Below are 13040 nucleotides of genomic sequence, written 5' to 3'. Positions count from 1 at the left end.
TTCACCTGTGAGTCGGCTAGGGTGATATACTGCGTCCAGTGCTCCCAATGTGGGCTTCTATATATTGGCGAGACCCGATGCAGACTGGGAGATCGTTTTGCTGAACACCTATGCTCTGTCCGCCAGAGAAAGCAGGATCTCCCAGTGGCCACACATTTTAATTCCACATCCCATTCCCATTCTGATATGTCTATCCACGGCCTCCTCTAATGTAAAGATGAAGCCACACTCAAGTTGAAGGAACAACACCTTATATTCCATCTGGGTAGCCTCCAACCTGATGGCATGAACATTGACTTCTCTAACTTCCACTAATGCCCCACCTCCCCCCTCGCACCCCATCCATTATTAATTTATATACACACATTCTTTCTCCTTCTGACTATACCCCTTGCCCATCCTCTGGGTCCCCCCCCCACCCTTTTCCTTCTCCCTGGGCCTCCTGTCCCATGATCCTCTCATATCCCTTTTGCCAATCACCTGTCCAGCTCTTGGCTCCATCCCTCCCCCTCCCACTTTCAAATCTCTTACTAGCTCTTCCTTCAATTAGTCCTGACAAAGGGTCTCGGCCTGAAACATCGACTGTACCTCTTCCTAGAGATGTTGCCTGGCCTGCTGCGTTCACCAGCAACTTTGATGTGTGTTGCATATAACAAAATATTAGCAGGAAGATAGAGGATTGAAAGCTTTTAAAAATCTACAGAAAGCAGCTAAAACAATCATTAGGAGGGAAAAGCAAACTAGCAAACAATATCAAGGAGGACAGAAAAGGCTTTTTCATATAGTTGCATACTTATAAAAATTAAGAGATGTGAGTTGAAATAGGACTGCTAGAAAATGAGGATGGAGAAATTATAATGACGGACAAGGAGATGGCAATGAACTAAATGAGTACTTTTGCTTGAGTCTTCACTGTGGAAGACACTAACAGCGCGTCAGGTGTTGAAGAGTGTGAGGGAAGAGAAGTGAGTGCCGTTACTATTACAACGGAAAAGGTGCTCAAAAAGCTGAAAGACCTAAAGGTATATATATCACCCAGACCAGATAAACTGCACCTTAGGATTCTGAAAGAGGTAGCGGTAGAGATTGAGGAGGCATTGGTAATGCTCTTTCAGGAATCACTGGACTCTGACATGGTTCTGCAGGACTGGAAATTTGCAATTGTCACTCCACTCTTCAAGAAATGAGAAAGGCAGCAGAAAGGAAATTATAGGCCAGTTAGCCTGACCTCAGCGGTTGGGAAGATGTTGGGAATCAATTGTTAAGGATGAGGTTATGGAGTACTTGGTGACACAGGACAAGATAGGACAAAGTCAGCATGGTTTCCTTAAGGGAAAATCTTGCCTGCCAAACTTGTTGGAATTCTTTAAGGAGACTCAAGTAGGATCGATAAAGGAAATGCAGTAGATGCTATAAATCTGGATTTTCACAAGGCCTTTGATAAGGTGCCACACATGAGGCTGCTTACCAAGTTAAAAGCCCATGGTATTACAGGAAGGTTTCCAGCATGTTTATACTATTGGCTGATTGTAGGAGGCAGCAAGTGGAATTAAAAGGATTCTTTTCCACTTGGCTGCCAGTAACTAGTAGTGTTCCGATGTTGGAACCACTTCTTTTTGTGCTGTATATCAATGATTTAGATGATGGAATAGATGGCTTTGTTGCCAAGTTTGCAGATGATACAAAGATTGGCAGAGAGGCAAGTAGTGTTGAGGAAACAAGAATACAGTTCTGGTCCCCTAATCTGAGGAAAGACATCCTTGCCATAGAGGGAGTACAAAGAAGGTTCACCAGATTGATTCCTGGGATGGCAGGACTTCCATATGATGAAAGACGGCATCGACTAGGCTTATATTCGTTGGAATTTAGAAGATTGAGGGGGGATCTTATTGAAACATATAAAATCCCAAAGGGATTGGACAGGCTAGATGCAGGAAGATTGTTCCCGATGTTGAGGAAGTCCAGAACGAGGGGTCACAGTTTGAGGATAAAGGGGAAGCCTTTTAGGACCGAGATTAGGAAAAACTTCTTCACACAGAGCATGGTGAATCTGTGGAATTCTCTGTCACAGGAAACAGTTGAGGCCAGTTCAGTGGCTATGGCCCGAATGGCCTACTCCTGCACCTATTTTCTATGTTTCTATGTTTCTACCACAGAAGGACTTAAACAGATTAGGAGAATGAACAAAAAAGTGGAAAATGAAATACAATGTGGAAAATGCACAGTCATGTACTTTGGTAGAGGAGATAAATGTGCAGACTATTTTCTAAATGTGGAGAAAAATGCAAAAACCTGAGATGCAAAGGTTAATTTACAAGTTGAGTCAGTGGTGAAGAAGAGAAATGCAATGTTAACATTCATTTCAAGAGTTTTAGAATATAAGAGCACAGTTGTGATGCTGAGGCTCTATAAGGCAGTGGTGAGGCCTCGTCTAGAGTACTGTGAACAGCTTGGTCTCCTTATCTAAGGAAAGATGTGCTGGCATTGGAGTGTTCAGAGCAGGGTCACAAGGATGATTCCAAGAAGGAAAAGGTTATTGTATACGGAATATTTGATGGCTCTGGGTGTGAATTTAGAAGGATAAGGGGGAGGACCTCATTGAAACCTTTCAAATGTTGAAAGGCCTAGACAGAGTAGATGTTTCCCATGGTGGGGGAGTCTGGAACAAGAGGGCACAGCCTCAGGATAGAAGGGTATCCATTTAAAACAGGGATGCAGAGAAATTTCTTTCGCCAGAGGGTGGTAAATTTGTGGAATTTGTTACCACAGGCTGCTGTGGAGGCCAGGTCATTGGATGTATTTAAGGCAGAGACGGATAGGTTCATGATTGGTCATGGCATCAAAGGTTATGGGGAAAATGCTGGAGGTGGGGCTGAGGTAGGGGGGAAAAAAGGAATAGCCATGATTGAATGGCAGAGCAGACTTGATGGGCCAAATGGACTAATTCTGCTCCTCAGTCTTATGGTCTTTATAATACATGTAATGTTACCTCTTCTGTAGTGTAGTGGTTAAAACAAAAGAATATCCCTATAGTCTCCAGAGGCAATGCAAAACTTGGCAATCAATGCTTCACTTACTCATTAGTATGCTCAGAGTATTTTCAAAAAGATAGTCAAATGTCAAGTAGAACTTCAAAAATCTCCTCCAGTGTTTAATTCCTCACTCCATATCAATAGCTGCTCCCAATCTACTTTTGCCACATGTTCTACGATATTGAAGCCAACCTTCCTTCAAAGCAGGACTTTAGCATCTGCTCCATCTTTATCTTACTTCTTATCATCTCTCATATTTCAATAAAAGGAATGAGACATTTCTTAGCTGAACATATTCTTCGGTAATCAATATTTTCTTCTCTTCTGTCCTGTTCTCACCAATCATCATCTCTCATTGATGTAACTATAATAATTACGTGTTTACTTATTTTCCTTAAAGATAGGACAATAAAAAAAAGCTCTACCCACAATCATTGGTACTGTTTAAATCATTCTTCAAAGTTCAAAGTAAATTTATTATCAAAGTATATATATGTCATCATACAGCCCTGAGATTAATTTTCTTGCAGACATTCACAGAAAATACAAGAAACACGATAGAATCAATGAAAGATTGCACTCAACAGGATAGACAAGCAACCAATATGTAAAAACAAAAACAAAGGAGAAAATAAAGAAAGAATAATAATAAATAAATATAAAGAACTTGAGATGAAGTGTCCTTGAAAGTGAGTTCACAGGTTGTGGGAACAGTTCCGTGATGGGCAAGTGAAGATGACTGAAGTTACCCCTCTGGTTGAAGAACCTGATGGTCGAGGAGTAATTACTGTCTCTGTACCTGGTGGTGTAGGTCCTCAAGCTGTTGTACCTTCTTCCTGATGGCAGAAGCAAGAAGAGAGCATAGCCTGGATGGTGGATGTCCTTGACAACAGATGATGGTTTTCTGCAAATGTGATCCGTATAGGTATGCTCAATGGTGGAGAGGGCTTTACCCATGATGAACTGGGCCATTTTTTTGTAGAGTTTTCCATTCAAGGACATTGGTGTTTTCATTCCCGGCCATGATACAACCAGCCAATATACTCTCCACCACACATCTAAAGAAGACTGTCAAAGTTTTAGATGACATGCTGCATCTTTGCAAGCTGCTAAGAAAGTAGAGGCTCTGTCATGCTTTCTTCATAATGGCACTTAAATGCTGGACTCAGGACTGATCCTCTGAAGTGATGACACCAAGGGATTTTAAATTGCTGACCCTCTCCACCTCTGATTCCCCCAATGAGGATTGGCTCATGGACCTCTGGTTTTCTCCTCCTGAAATCAATAATCAGGTTCTGGGTCTTGCTGATATTCAGTGAGAGATTATTTTTGTGGCCTCATTCACCCAGATTTTCAGTCTCTCTCCTATATGCTGATTTGTCACCAGCTTGATTCGGCCTCTCGCAGTGGTGTTGTCAGCAAACTTAAATATGGCATTGTAGCTGTGCCTAACCTGACAGTCATATGTATAAAGCAAGTAAAGCAGAAGGTTAAGCATACACCCTTGTGGTGCACCGGTGCTGATGGAGATCATGGAGGAGATGTTGTTGCCAATCCAAACTGACTGGGGTGTGCAAGTGAGAAAGTTGAAGATCTAATTGCACAGAGGTATTAAGGCCTTGGTCTTGAAGCTTACTGATCAGTTTTGAGGGGATGATAGTATTGAATTCAAGCTGTAGTCAATAAAGAGCATCCTTCATTGTCCAGATGTTCCAGGGTTGAGTGAAGAGCCAATAAAATAGTATCTGCTGTTGACCTGTTGTGACGGTCGGCAAATCCACTTCACTTCTCAAGCAGGAGTTAATAGGCTTCATCACCAAGCTCTCAAAGCACTACATCACATAGGATGTAAGTAAGTCAGGGGTTCCCAACTTTTTTTATGCCATGGAGCCCAACCATTAACCGAGGGGCCCTAGGACCCCAGGTTGGGAAACCTGGAGTAAGTGATACTAGATGATAAGTCTTTGAGGCAGGTTACCACGTTCTTCTTAGGTACCAGCATAATTGAAGCCTGCCCGAAAAAGTTAGGTACCTCAGACTGCCTACGCAAGAGATATCGGCGAATACCCCAAACAGTTGATCAGCACAGGACTTCAGCAGATACCTCGTCTGAGCCAGCTGCTTTCCATGGGTTCTTCCTCCTGAAGGATGCTTTCATGTCAGCCTCAGAGAGTTTGAGATTTTTTTTCATATTCTTATTTTTTTTAGCTCAGCATAACAAAACTTTCAATTTCCAGATACACTTACATTTACATTTCTTCCCCTCACGGATATCAGGTAGCAGAACACTTCCATCAAAATATAGACATCACCACAACATCCTATACAAAAGCCCTTATTAGTATAGCCAACAGGTTTACTGCAGAAAAGCCCTTATTAGTATAGCAGACAGGTTTACTGCAGAAAAGGTTGCCATGTTTCATGAAGACTATTTGTTTTTGAGTGTACCATACATGTCAAAAAGTCCAAAGGAATGTATTCCATGATTAATTTACACCAACCAAAAAGTCCAGGGGCCTTATCGGATATCCAACAAAGTAAAATGTTCTTCCTCGCACAAAAAGTCAGGATGTTAAAAGGTTTTTTCTGATGTGCATTAATAATACGACTGCTGAGTAAGCCTAAGAGAAAAGACACTGGGTCCAGTTCAAGCTCTAACTTCAGAATCTTTTCCATTTCACCCAAGTTATCACTCCAGTATGTCTGAAGTTTGGGACAAGTCCAAAAACAGTGGGTGAAAGTTCCAATATTTACTTTACATTTAGAACACATTGGAGAATCCCCCCCCCAACTTAAATTTCGAAAGATGATCTGGAGTCAGATGGGCTGTATTTGTTAAATAGAGGCCGTGCACAATCCTGATTTGACGGAGATGGATGTGAGAAGAACGGAGGAACATCTAGAGAAACTTCTGAAATGCCCGGTTCGCTGCCACTGCTAATGTGCAATCGAAAATCTCTGGAGGGAAGGCCCCAAATCCTTGGCTTTGCCTGTTGCTGGCGGCCCGGGCTGGGGTCGAAGCGCTCAGCAGAGATGGTGCTCGATGCTCGGTGTCGGAGGGCTGGTCGGAGGCTCGAAGTTTTCGGACGGACTCAGAGTCGGACTCTGGTCAGGTGCTTCCAGGATGCTGCATCGGCAAGTTTGCGGCGCTGGAAGCTCATGGCAGGGAGAGTTTTCTTCCTCCTACCGTCTGCGTTGGGACTTTTGAGAGACTTTGAGAATTTTTTAACCATGCCCATGGTCTGTTCTTCTATCTAATTACAGTATTGCTTGCACTGTTGTAACTATATGTTATAACTATATGGCTTTTGTCAGTTTTTCAGTCTTGGTCTGTCTTGTGTTTCTGTGATATCACACTGGAGGAACATTGTATCATTTCTTAATGCATGCATTACTAAATGACAATAAAAGAGGGCAGCATGTCCTCATAATCTAATCTAATCTAAAGAAGTCCAAAAACAGTGGGTGAAAGTTCCAGTATTTACTTTACATTTAGAACACATTGGAGAAACACCCGTCGTAAATTTCAAGAGACGATCTGGAGTCAGATGGGCTCTATGCAGAATTTTGAGTTGCAATGCTTTAGTTCTATTACAAACTGAAATCTTCTTTGCATTATCACAGATATCTTCCAATGTTTCAGCTGTAATTTCTGCTCCCAGCTCTTCCTCCCAGACCCTTCCCAACTGCTCAGCCTCTCCACAACAACATTCCTTCAGGATGCTGTAAAAAGTACTAATAGAGACTTCACCCTTAGAACAAAACACCCTCTTTTCTATGTCAGAACTATAGAAATCAGTTAACAGTGATTCTTTTTCTGTATATAATCTCTTATCTGAAAGAAACGAAAGAGATCCTTGTTGGGTATGTTAAATTTCTGTACTATTTGACTAAAAGACATCATCGTTCCTTCATCAAACAAATCTCCTAGATGGAAAATACCCTTAGAAATCCAAAGTTTAAATCCAGAATCCATTATGCCAGGCTGAAAATCTGAACTGCCGGTTATTGGAGTGAAGGGTGATATTTTCGCTGCGTTGCCCACAATTTGTCGCACCGCCTTCCAAGCCTTGACTGTATTAATTGTTATTGGATTGCGACAATATTCCTTAACTAGTTTCATCTTATTGAGGAAAAGCAAATTAGTAAGAGGGCATTTTGCTTGTGAAGCTTCAATGTCTAGCCAAATTGAGGAGGGGTCCCTGCAAACCCAGTCAACCGCATAAGATAAAAAGGAACTTAACTGATATTTTTTGATGACTGGAAAATAGACTACTGGGAAGCTGAAACTTAGACATTTTAATACAGGCTCTAGTTTTGTTCTAGATGAAAGAAACAAACCAGACATTTATTTTTTTTTAGTATTTGTTGGGTAAAAATGACTGGAATCATTCGTATTGGGTAGAGCAGACGAGGAAAAATGTTCATTTTGAGCAAGGATATTCGGCTAAGCCAAGAAATGGGAAGAGTGCTCCATCACTCAAGATCCTGTTTGATTTTGTCAAATAACTGTGTAAAGTTAGCTTTGAACAATTGATCAAACATAGGTGTGATAAAAATGCCAAAGTAAACAAAACCTGTCTGCGACCATTTAAAGGGGAAAACACCGAGTGTCGGGTACCTGCTGCAGATTCCCCAGAGGCATAGCCTCTGATTTAGTAAAGTTGATTTTATAACCTGAAAAGGCGCTAAATGAATTGATACATTGTATAAGGTGGTGCACTGATATAGCAAGGTTTGATAAGAAAATTAGAACATCATCCGCATACAATGTAATTTTATGTGACTTTAGTTCTATGTCTGGAGCAGATATTTTGGGCTCTCACCAAATAGCCTCAGCCAATAGCTCAATCACTAGTCTGAAAGGTAGTGGTGATAAAGGGCAGCCCTGCCGGTTGCCCCTCAGAATACTAAAATTATCCGACCTAACATTATCAGTGAGAATCGCAGCCAAGGGTCATTATAAAGAACTTTCACCCACTTAATAAAATTATTGCCCAAACCCAATCATCCTAAAGTGAAAAAAAGATTCGGCCATTCGACACAATCAAAGGCTTTTTCTGCATCTAAGGAAACCACCAAGCGTCCACTGCCTGTTGTTGACATGCCTGAATCACATTAAGTAATCTTCTGATATTGTTAGATGATCTACGGCCTTTTACGAAACCCGTTTGATCCTCTTTTATGAGGAAGGATACACAGTTTCCTATCGCAATGCTAAGGTTTTAGATAAGATTTTTAAGTCAACATTTAACAATGAAATAGGCCTGTAGGAGGCACAATCTTCAGGGCTCTTTCCTTTCTTAAGAATTAGGGAGATATTAGCTTCTTAATGATGGTGGGAGGAGACCACAATTAAATGCATGATTGAACATGTTTAGCATAGGCTCTGATAATAACCCTGTGAACTCTTTATGGAATTAAGACCAGGGGCCTTCCCACTTTGGAGCTCTCTCACAGCTTCCTGTATCTCATGTATAGATAACGGAGCATTGAGGAGGGACCCTTGCTCAGAAGAAATTTCTAGGAGATCTAAGTTCCTGAAAAAGGACTCCATCCTAGACTGTCCATCACTACATTACTCAGATTGATACAGTTTAGAATAAAAATTCTTAAACACAACATTAATCATTTTAGAATTACTTGTGAGGGCTCCTGTCCCATCCCTAATTGAAGCCATAGTCTGAGAGGCATTTTTCTTTCCAGCTAAATAAGCCAAATACCTACCTGATTGAGAGCTTGTGATTTTATAAATTTTTAAATTTACTCTAAATGACAATTCTCCTTTCTCTGTCTCATTGCTACTCACTTCAGCACCCTATGTATTGCCTTTAAACGTTAAACCAAAGCATTGAAATGGTTATGTCTCCATCCAACTTATGATCTATTTGCCAAGAAGAGATCCAATATCAATGTGTGTTTAGACTTTGCATGTCAGAAGTAAATTCTTTACAGAGTGATGGGTGCATGGGAATGCCCTGCCAGGGGTCGTGGCAGAGGAAGCTGCAATAGAGGCATTTATGCATCTTTTAGATAGGCACATGGATAGAAAAATGGGATGGTTATGTAGGTTTCTGAATCCATACACAATGCTAACTCTAAATACTTCATTGCTGTCTTCACTTCCATTTTTCTTACCCTCCTCGTGTACACAGAAGCCTTTAAACTAGAACCTTTCTCTCAGGTAACAAGGCCTTAAATTTTAAACAATCTGAGTAGAAGTTTAAAAAAAAGTTTCTTTATCTGATTAATGAGCAATTGGAGTAACTAACTTAAAACTAGTTACACATAGTTTGGGATTTTCCATAAACCATCCATAAACCTTATCCATAAACCTTACGAGAATGATCCCAGGAATGAAAGGATCCATAAACCTTAATCAGATTAGCTTTAAGTCTTTTTTGGTATGAATTTTGAAAATCTGACTTCATACAATGTTATTCCACCCCATCAAGAAAAAGAGAGGAAGGTAATGAAAATCACAGATACAGACCTAACTGAAGAAAAAGCATTTCAGGATGTATATCATATACATTTCTCTGACATTAAATTGGACCTTTGAACCCTAACTGACTCATGCCATCCATGAACTGGTTCCACAAGCACAGCACTCTTTGAATTTGCATCAGACACCTAGCATTATGATCGCATATTCCCAAAATGTAGAACAAAGTTTTCTTATTCATTCCAACCTTATTACAGAACTCTCTCTACACTATTACACTGCTCTATTTCTCCTCACTGAGATCTTTTAACAGATGTCAAGCTGGAACAGCTGCGTACCAGTCATTTCTTATTAGCAATACAGTTAAGAAGAGTTATTTTCTAATAGGTCCATTACCAAAAGCTACTAACGACGCATCTAATCCGGACTGGTTTTCTGCTCTATAAAATCTAACCCATTCAAATCAACCAAAATTGTATGGTCAGTTACCCAACTCACCCTTACAGCCCAGTGCACATCTGAAGAGGGAGAGGGTGTTATTAATAAGGGACTGCTGCTGTCATGCTGCCAAAATAAAACAAAAGGTAAGTCATTAGTAAACAAAGAACATAAAGTTCCAAGACTGAAACCTTTCATTAAGTCACACATTCAAGCACTAGCATGTCCAAAGAACCAGCCATGAAAACTGAAAATTGCTGCAGAGGTTACTTTTAATTATGCAACAAACTCATACATGACAGTAAGCATCCAAACTCATTAATAAATCATGACTGACCAACAACTAATTAAAATAGCCCAGTGAAGTCCAGCAACAAATCATAATTGAATGATCATACTTAGAACAGTGATACTCCTGTTCCACAGGATATTACACATAAATTGACTTGAAGTTTTGGTACAGCTGAAGCAATTAATAACTGAGCACCACATTTGGATATTAATAGAGGAAGTATTAATTTATATGAAGGTACTAAGGATAATAGGCTTTGGTTATTTATGTATTTATTGGTTTGTTGATTTATTGAGATATACTGTGGAGTAGGCCTTTCCGGCCCTTTGAACCATGCCACCTGGCAATTCTGATTTAAACCTAGCCTAAACATGGGCCAATTTACAAAGACTAATTAACCTACCAGTGTTTGGACTGCGGGAGGAAACCCATGCAGTCACAGGGAGCACTCCTTACAGGCAGCGGAAGGAATTGAACCCCAGTCGCCTGTACTGTAAGGCACTGTACGAACCACTATGCTACCGTGCCACTCCTTTATTCTTTATCAGGAAAGAAAGAATACTGAAGAGAAATGAAAGAACTGGAGTGGGTGTAACCTACTGGAGCCTTCAAGCCTGCCCCACCTTTCAATAAAATCACAAAACCATAGGTCATAGAAGCAGAATTAGACCATACCGTCCATCAAGTCTGCTCCGCCAATCCATCATGGCTGATTTATTATACCTCTCAACCCCATTCTGCAGTCTTCTTCCTGTAACATTTGATGCCCTTACAAATCAGGAACTTTTCAATCTCCACTTTGAATCTACCCAATGACTTGGCCCCAACAGCCATATGTGGCAATGAATTCCACATATTCACAAACCTCAGGCTAAAGAAATTCCTCATCTCTGCCTAAAGAGGCGCCCTTGTATACTGAGGTTGTGGCTGTGGCTGTGGCTCCCTCACTACAGGAAACATCCTCACCATGTCCACTCTATCTAGGTCCTTCAATGTTTGATAGGTTACAATGAGATGCTCCATCATTCTTCTCAAATCCAGCGAGTACATTTGTGGAACCTTCAAACACTACTCATACTTTAGTTAACCCTTTCTTCCTGGGATCATTCTCGTAAGCCTCTTCTGGACTCTCTCCAATGGACTCCAAACTGCTCACCTTATAAAGCCTCAGCATTACATCCTTGCTTTTATATTCAAATTCTCTTGAAATGAATGTTAACAGTGCATTGGTGCAGGTGGTAAGAGTGCGCTCCCTCACCTCCACCCCTCTGACCCTCAGGGCTATGCCCTAAGCCCCTCCTTTACTCTCTGTATACTCATGACTGTGTCGCCACCCACAGCTCCAACATGCTAAATAAATTTGTTGACGATACTACATTGATTGGCCTTATCTCAAATAATAACGAGGCAGCCTACAGAGAAGAAGTCATCACCCTGACACAGTGTGGTCAAGCAAAAAAAAATCTCTCTCAATGTCACAAAAACAAAGGAGCTGGTTGTGGAATGGAGATATCAATGGATCTGGGACGGAGAGGGTGAACAGTTTAAGTTCCTCGGCATACACATCACCATGGATCTCACGTGGTCTATACATACCGGCTGTGTGGTGAAAAAAGCACATAAGTGCCTCTTTCACCTCAGATGGTTGAAGAAGTTTGGTATAAGGACTTTCTACAGGGGCACAATTGAGAGCATCCTGACTGGCTGCATCACTACCTGGTATGGGAACTGAACTTCCCTCAATCACAGGACTCCGCAGAAAGTGGTGCAGATAGCCCAGCATATCTGTAGATGTAAACTTCACACTATTCAGGACATTTGCAGAGACAGGTGAGTAAAATTTATCTACTAGATTTACTAAATCCATACATTTATTTCTACTACCAAAGTGCATGACCATGCATTTTCCAACATTGTATTTCACTTGCCACTCCCTTGCCCATTCTCCTAATCTATCTAAATCTTTCAGCAGCCTTCCCGTTTCCTCAACACTACCTGCCCCCTCCACCAATTTTCGTATCATCTGCAACTTGGCAACAAAGCCACCTACTCCATCATCTAGATAGATAGATAGAGAGATAGATAGATAGATAGATACACTTTATTAATCCCAAGGGAAATTTGGTTTCATTACAGCCACACCAACCAAGAATACCACATAAATATAGCAATACAAAACCCCCCAACAATCAAACAACAAAATGCAAACTATGCCAGATGGAAAATAAGTCCAGGACCAGCCTATTGGCTCAGGGTATCTGACCCTCCACGGGAGGAGCTGCACGTTCGATGGCCATAAGCAGGAAAGACCTCCCGTGCCGCCAAGTGTTGTATCACGGTGGAATGTGGCCGAAGTCCAACAGTAAAAAGTTCAATATCCACTAATCATTTATAAACAGCGTAAAGAGCAGTCCCAACACTGACCCCTGCAGAACACTACTAGTCACTGGCAGTCAACCAGAAAAGGATCCTTTTATTCCCACTCACTGCCTCCTACCAATCAGCCAATGTTCTAAACATGCCAGTAACTTTCCTGTACTACCATTGGCTCTTAACTTGGTAAGCAGCATCATGTGTGGCACCTTGTCAAAGGCATCTGAAAATCCAAATATACAACATCCACTGCATCCCCTTTATCTGTCCTACATGTAATCTGCTCAAAGAATTCCAACAGGTTCATCCACATCCTTTCCACATTTACTCTGTCTAGGCCGTTCAACATTCCGAAAGTTTCATCCTTCTAAGTTCTAGTGAGGACAGATCCAGAGCCATCAACTGTTCTTCATATGATAACCGTTTCATTCCTGGAATCATACTTGTGAACCTCCTCTGA

At 41.1% G+C, this 13040-nt stretch overlaps 1 protein-coding gene across 3 annotated transcripts in view; it reads right to left on the bottom strand.

The window, feature by feature from the left end:
• eps15l1a (epidermal growth factor receptor pathway substrate 15-like 1a) overlaps positions 1 to 13040 on the bottom strand; it is a 492163-nt gene that overhangs the window by 373585 nt on the left and 105538 nt on the right. For 2 of the 3 annotated variants that reach the window (XM_063032447.1, XM_063032449.1), the window contains exon 6: positions 9976 to 10041. The exons of the other annotated variant lie outside the window; for it this stretch is intronic. In XM_063032447.1, the coding sequence (XP_062888517.1) occupies positions 9976 to 10041 (66 nt within the window). The remainder of the gene's footprint in view (positions 1 to 9975; positions 10042 to 13040) is intronic. 3 annotated transcript variants of the gene reach the window in all.

The sequence above is a fragment of the Mobula hypostoma genome, chromosome 24 (genome assembly GCF_963921235.1).
Source record: "Mobula hypostoma chromosome 24, sMobHyp1.1, whole genome shotgun sequence".
NCBI classification, from domain to species: domain Eukaryota; kingdom Metazoa; phylum Chordata; class Chondrichthyes; order Myliobatiformes; family Myliobatidae; genus Mobula; species Mobula hypostoma.
Note: the sequence above shows the minus strand (reverse complement) of the source record. Positions and strands in the feature narration are given on the sequence as shown.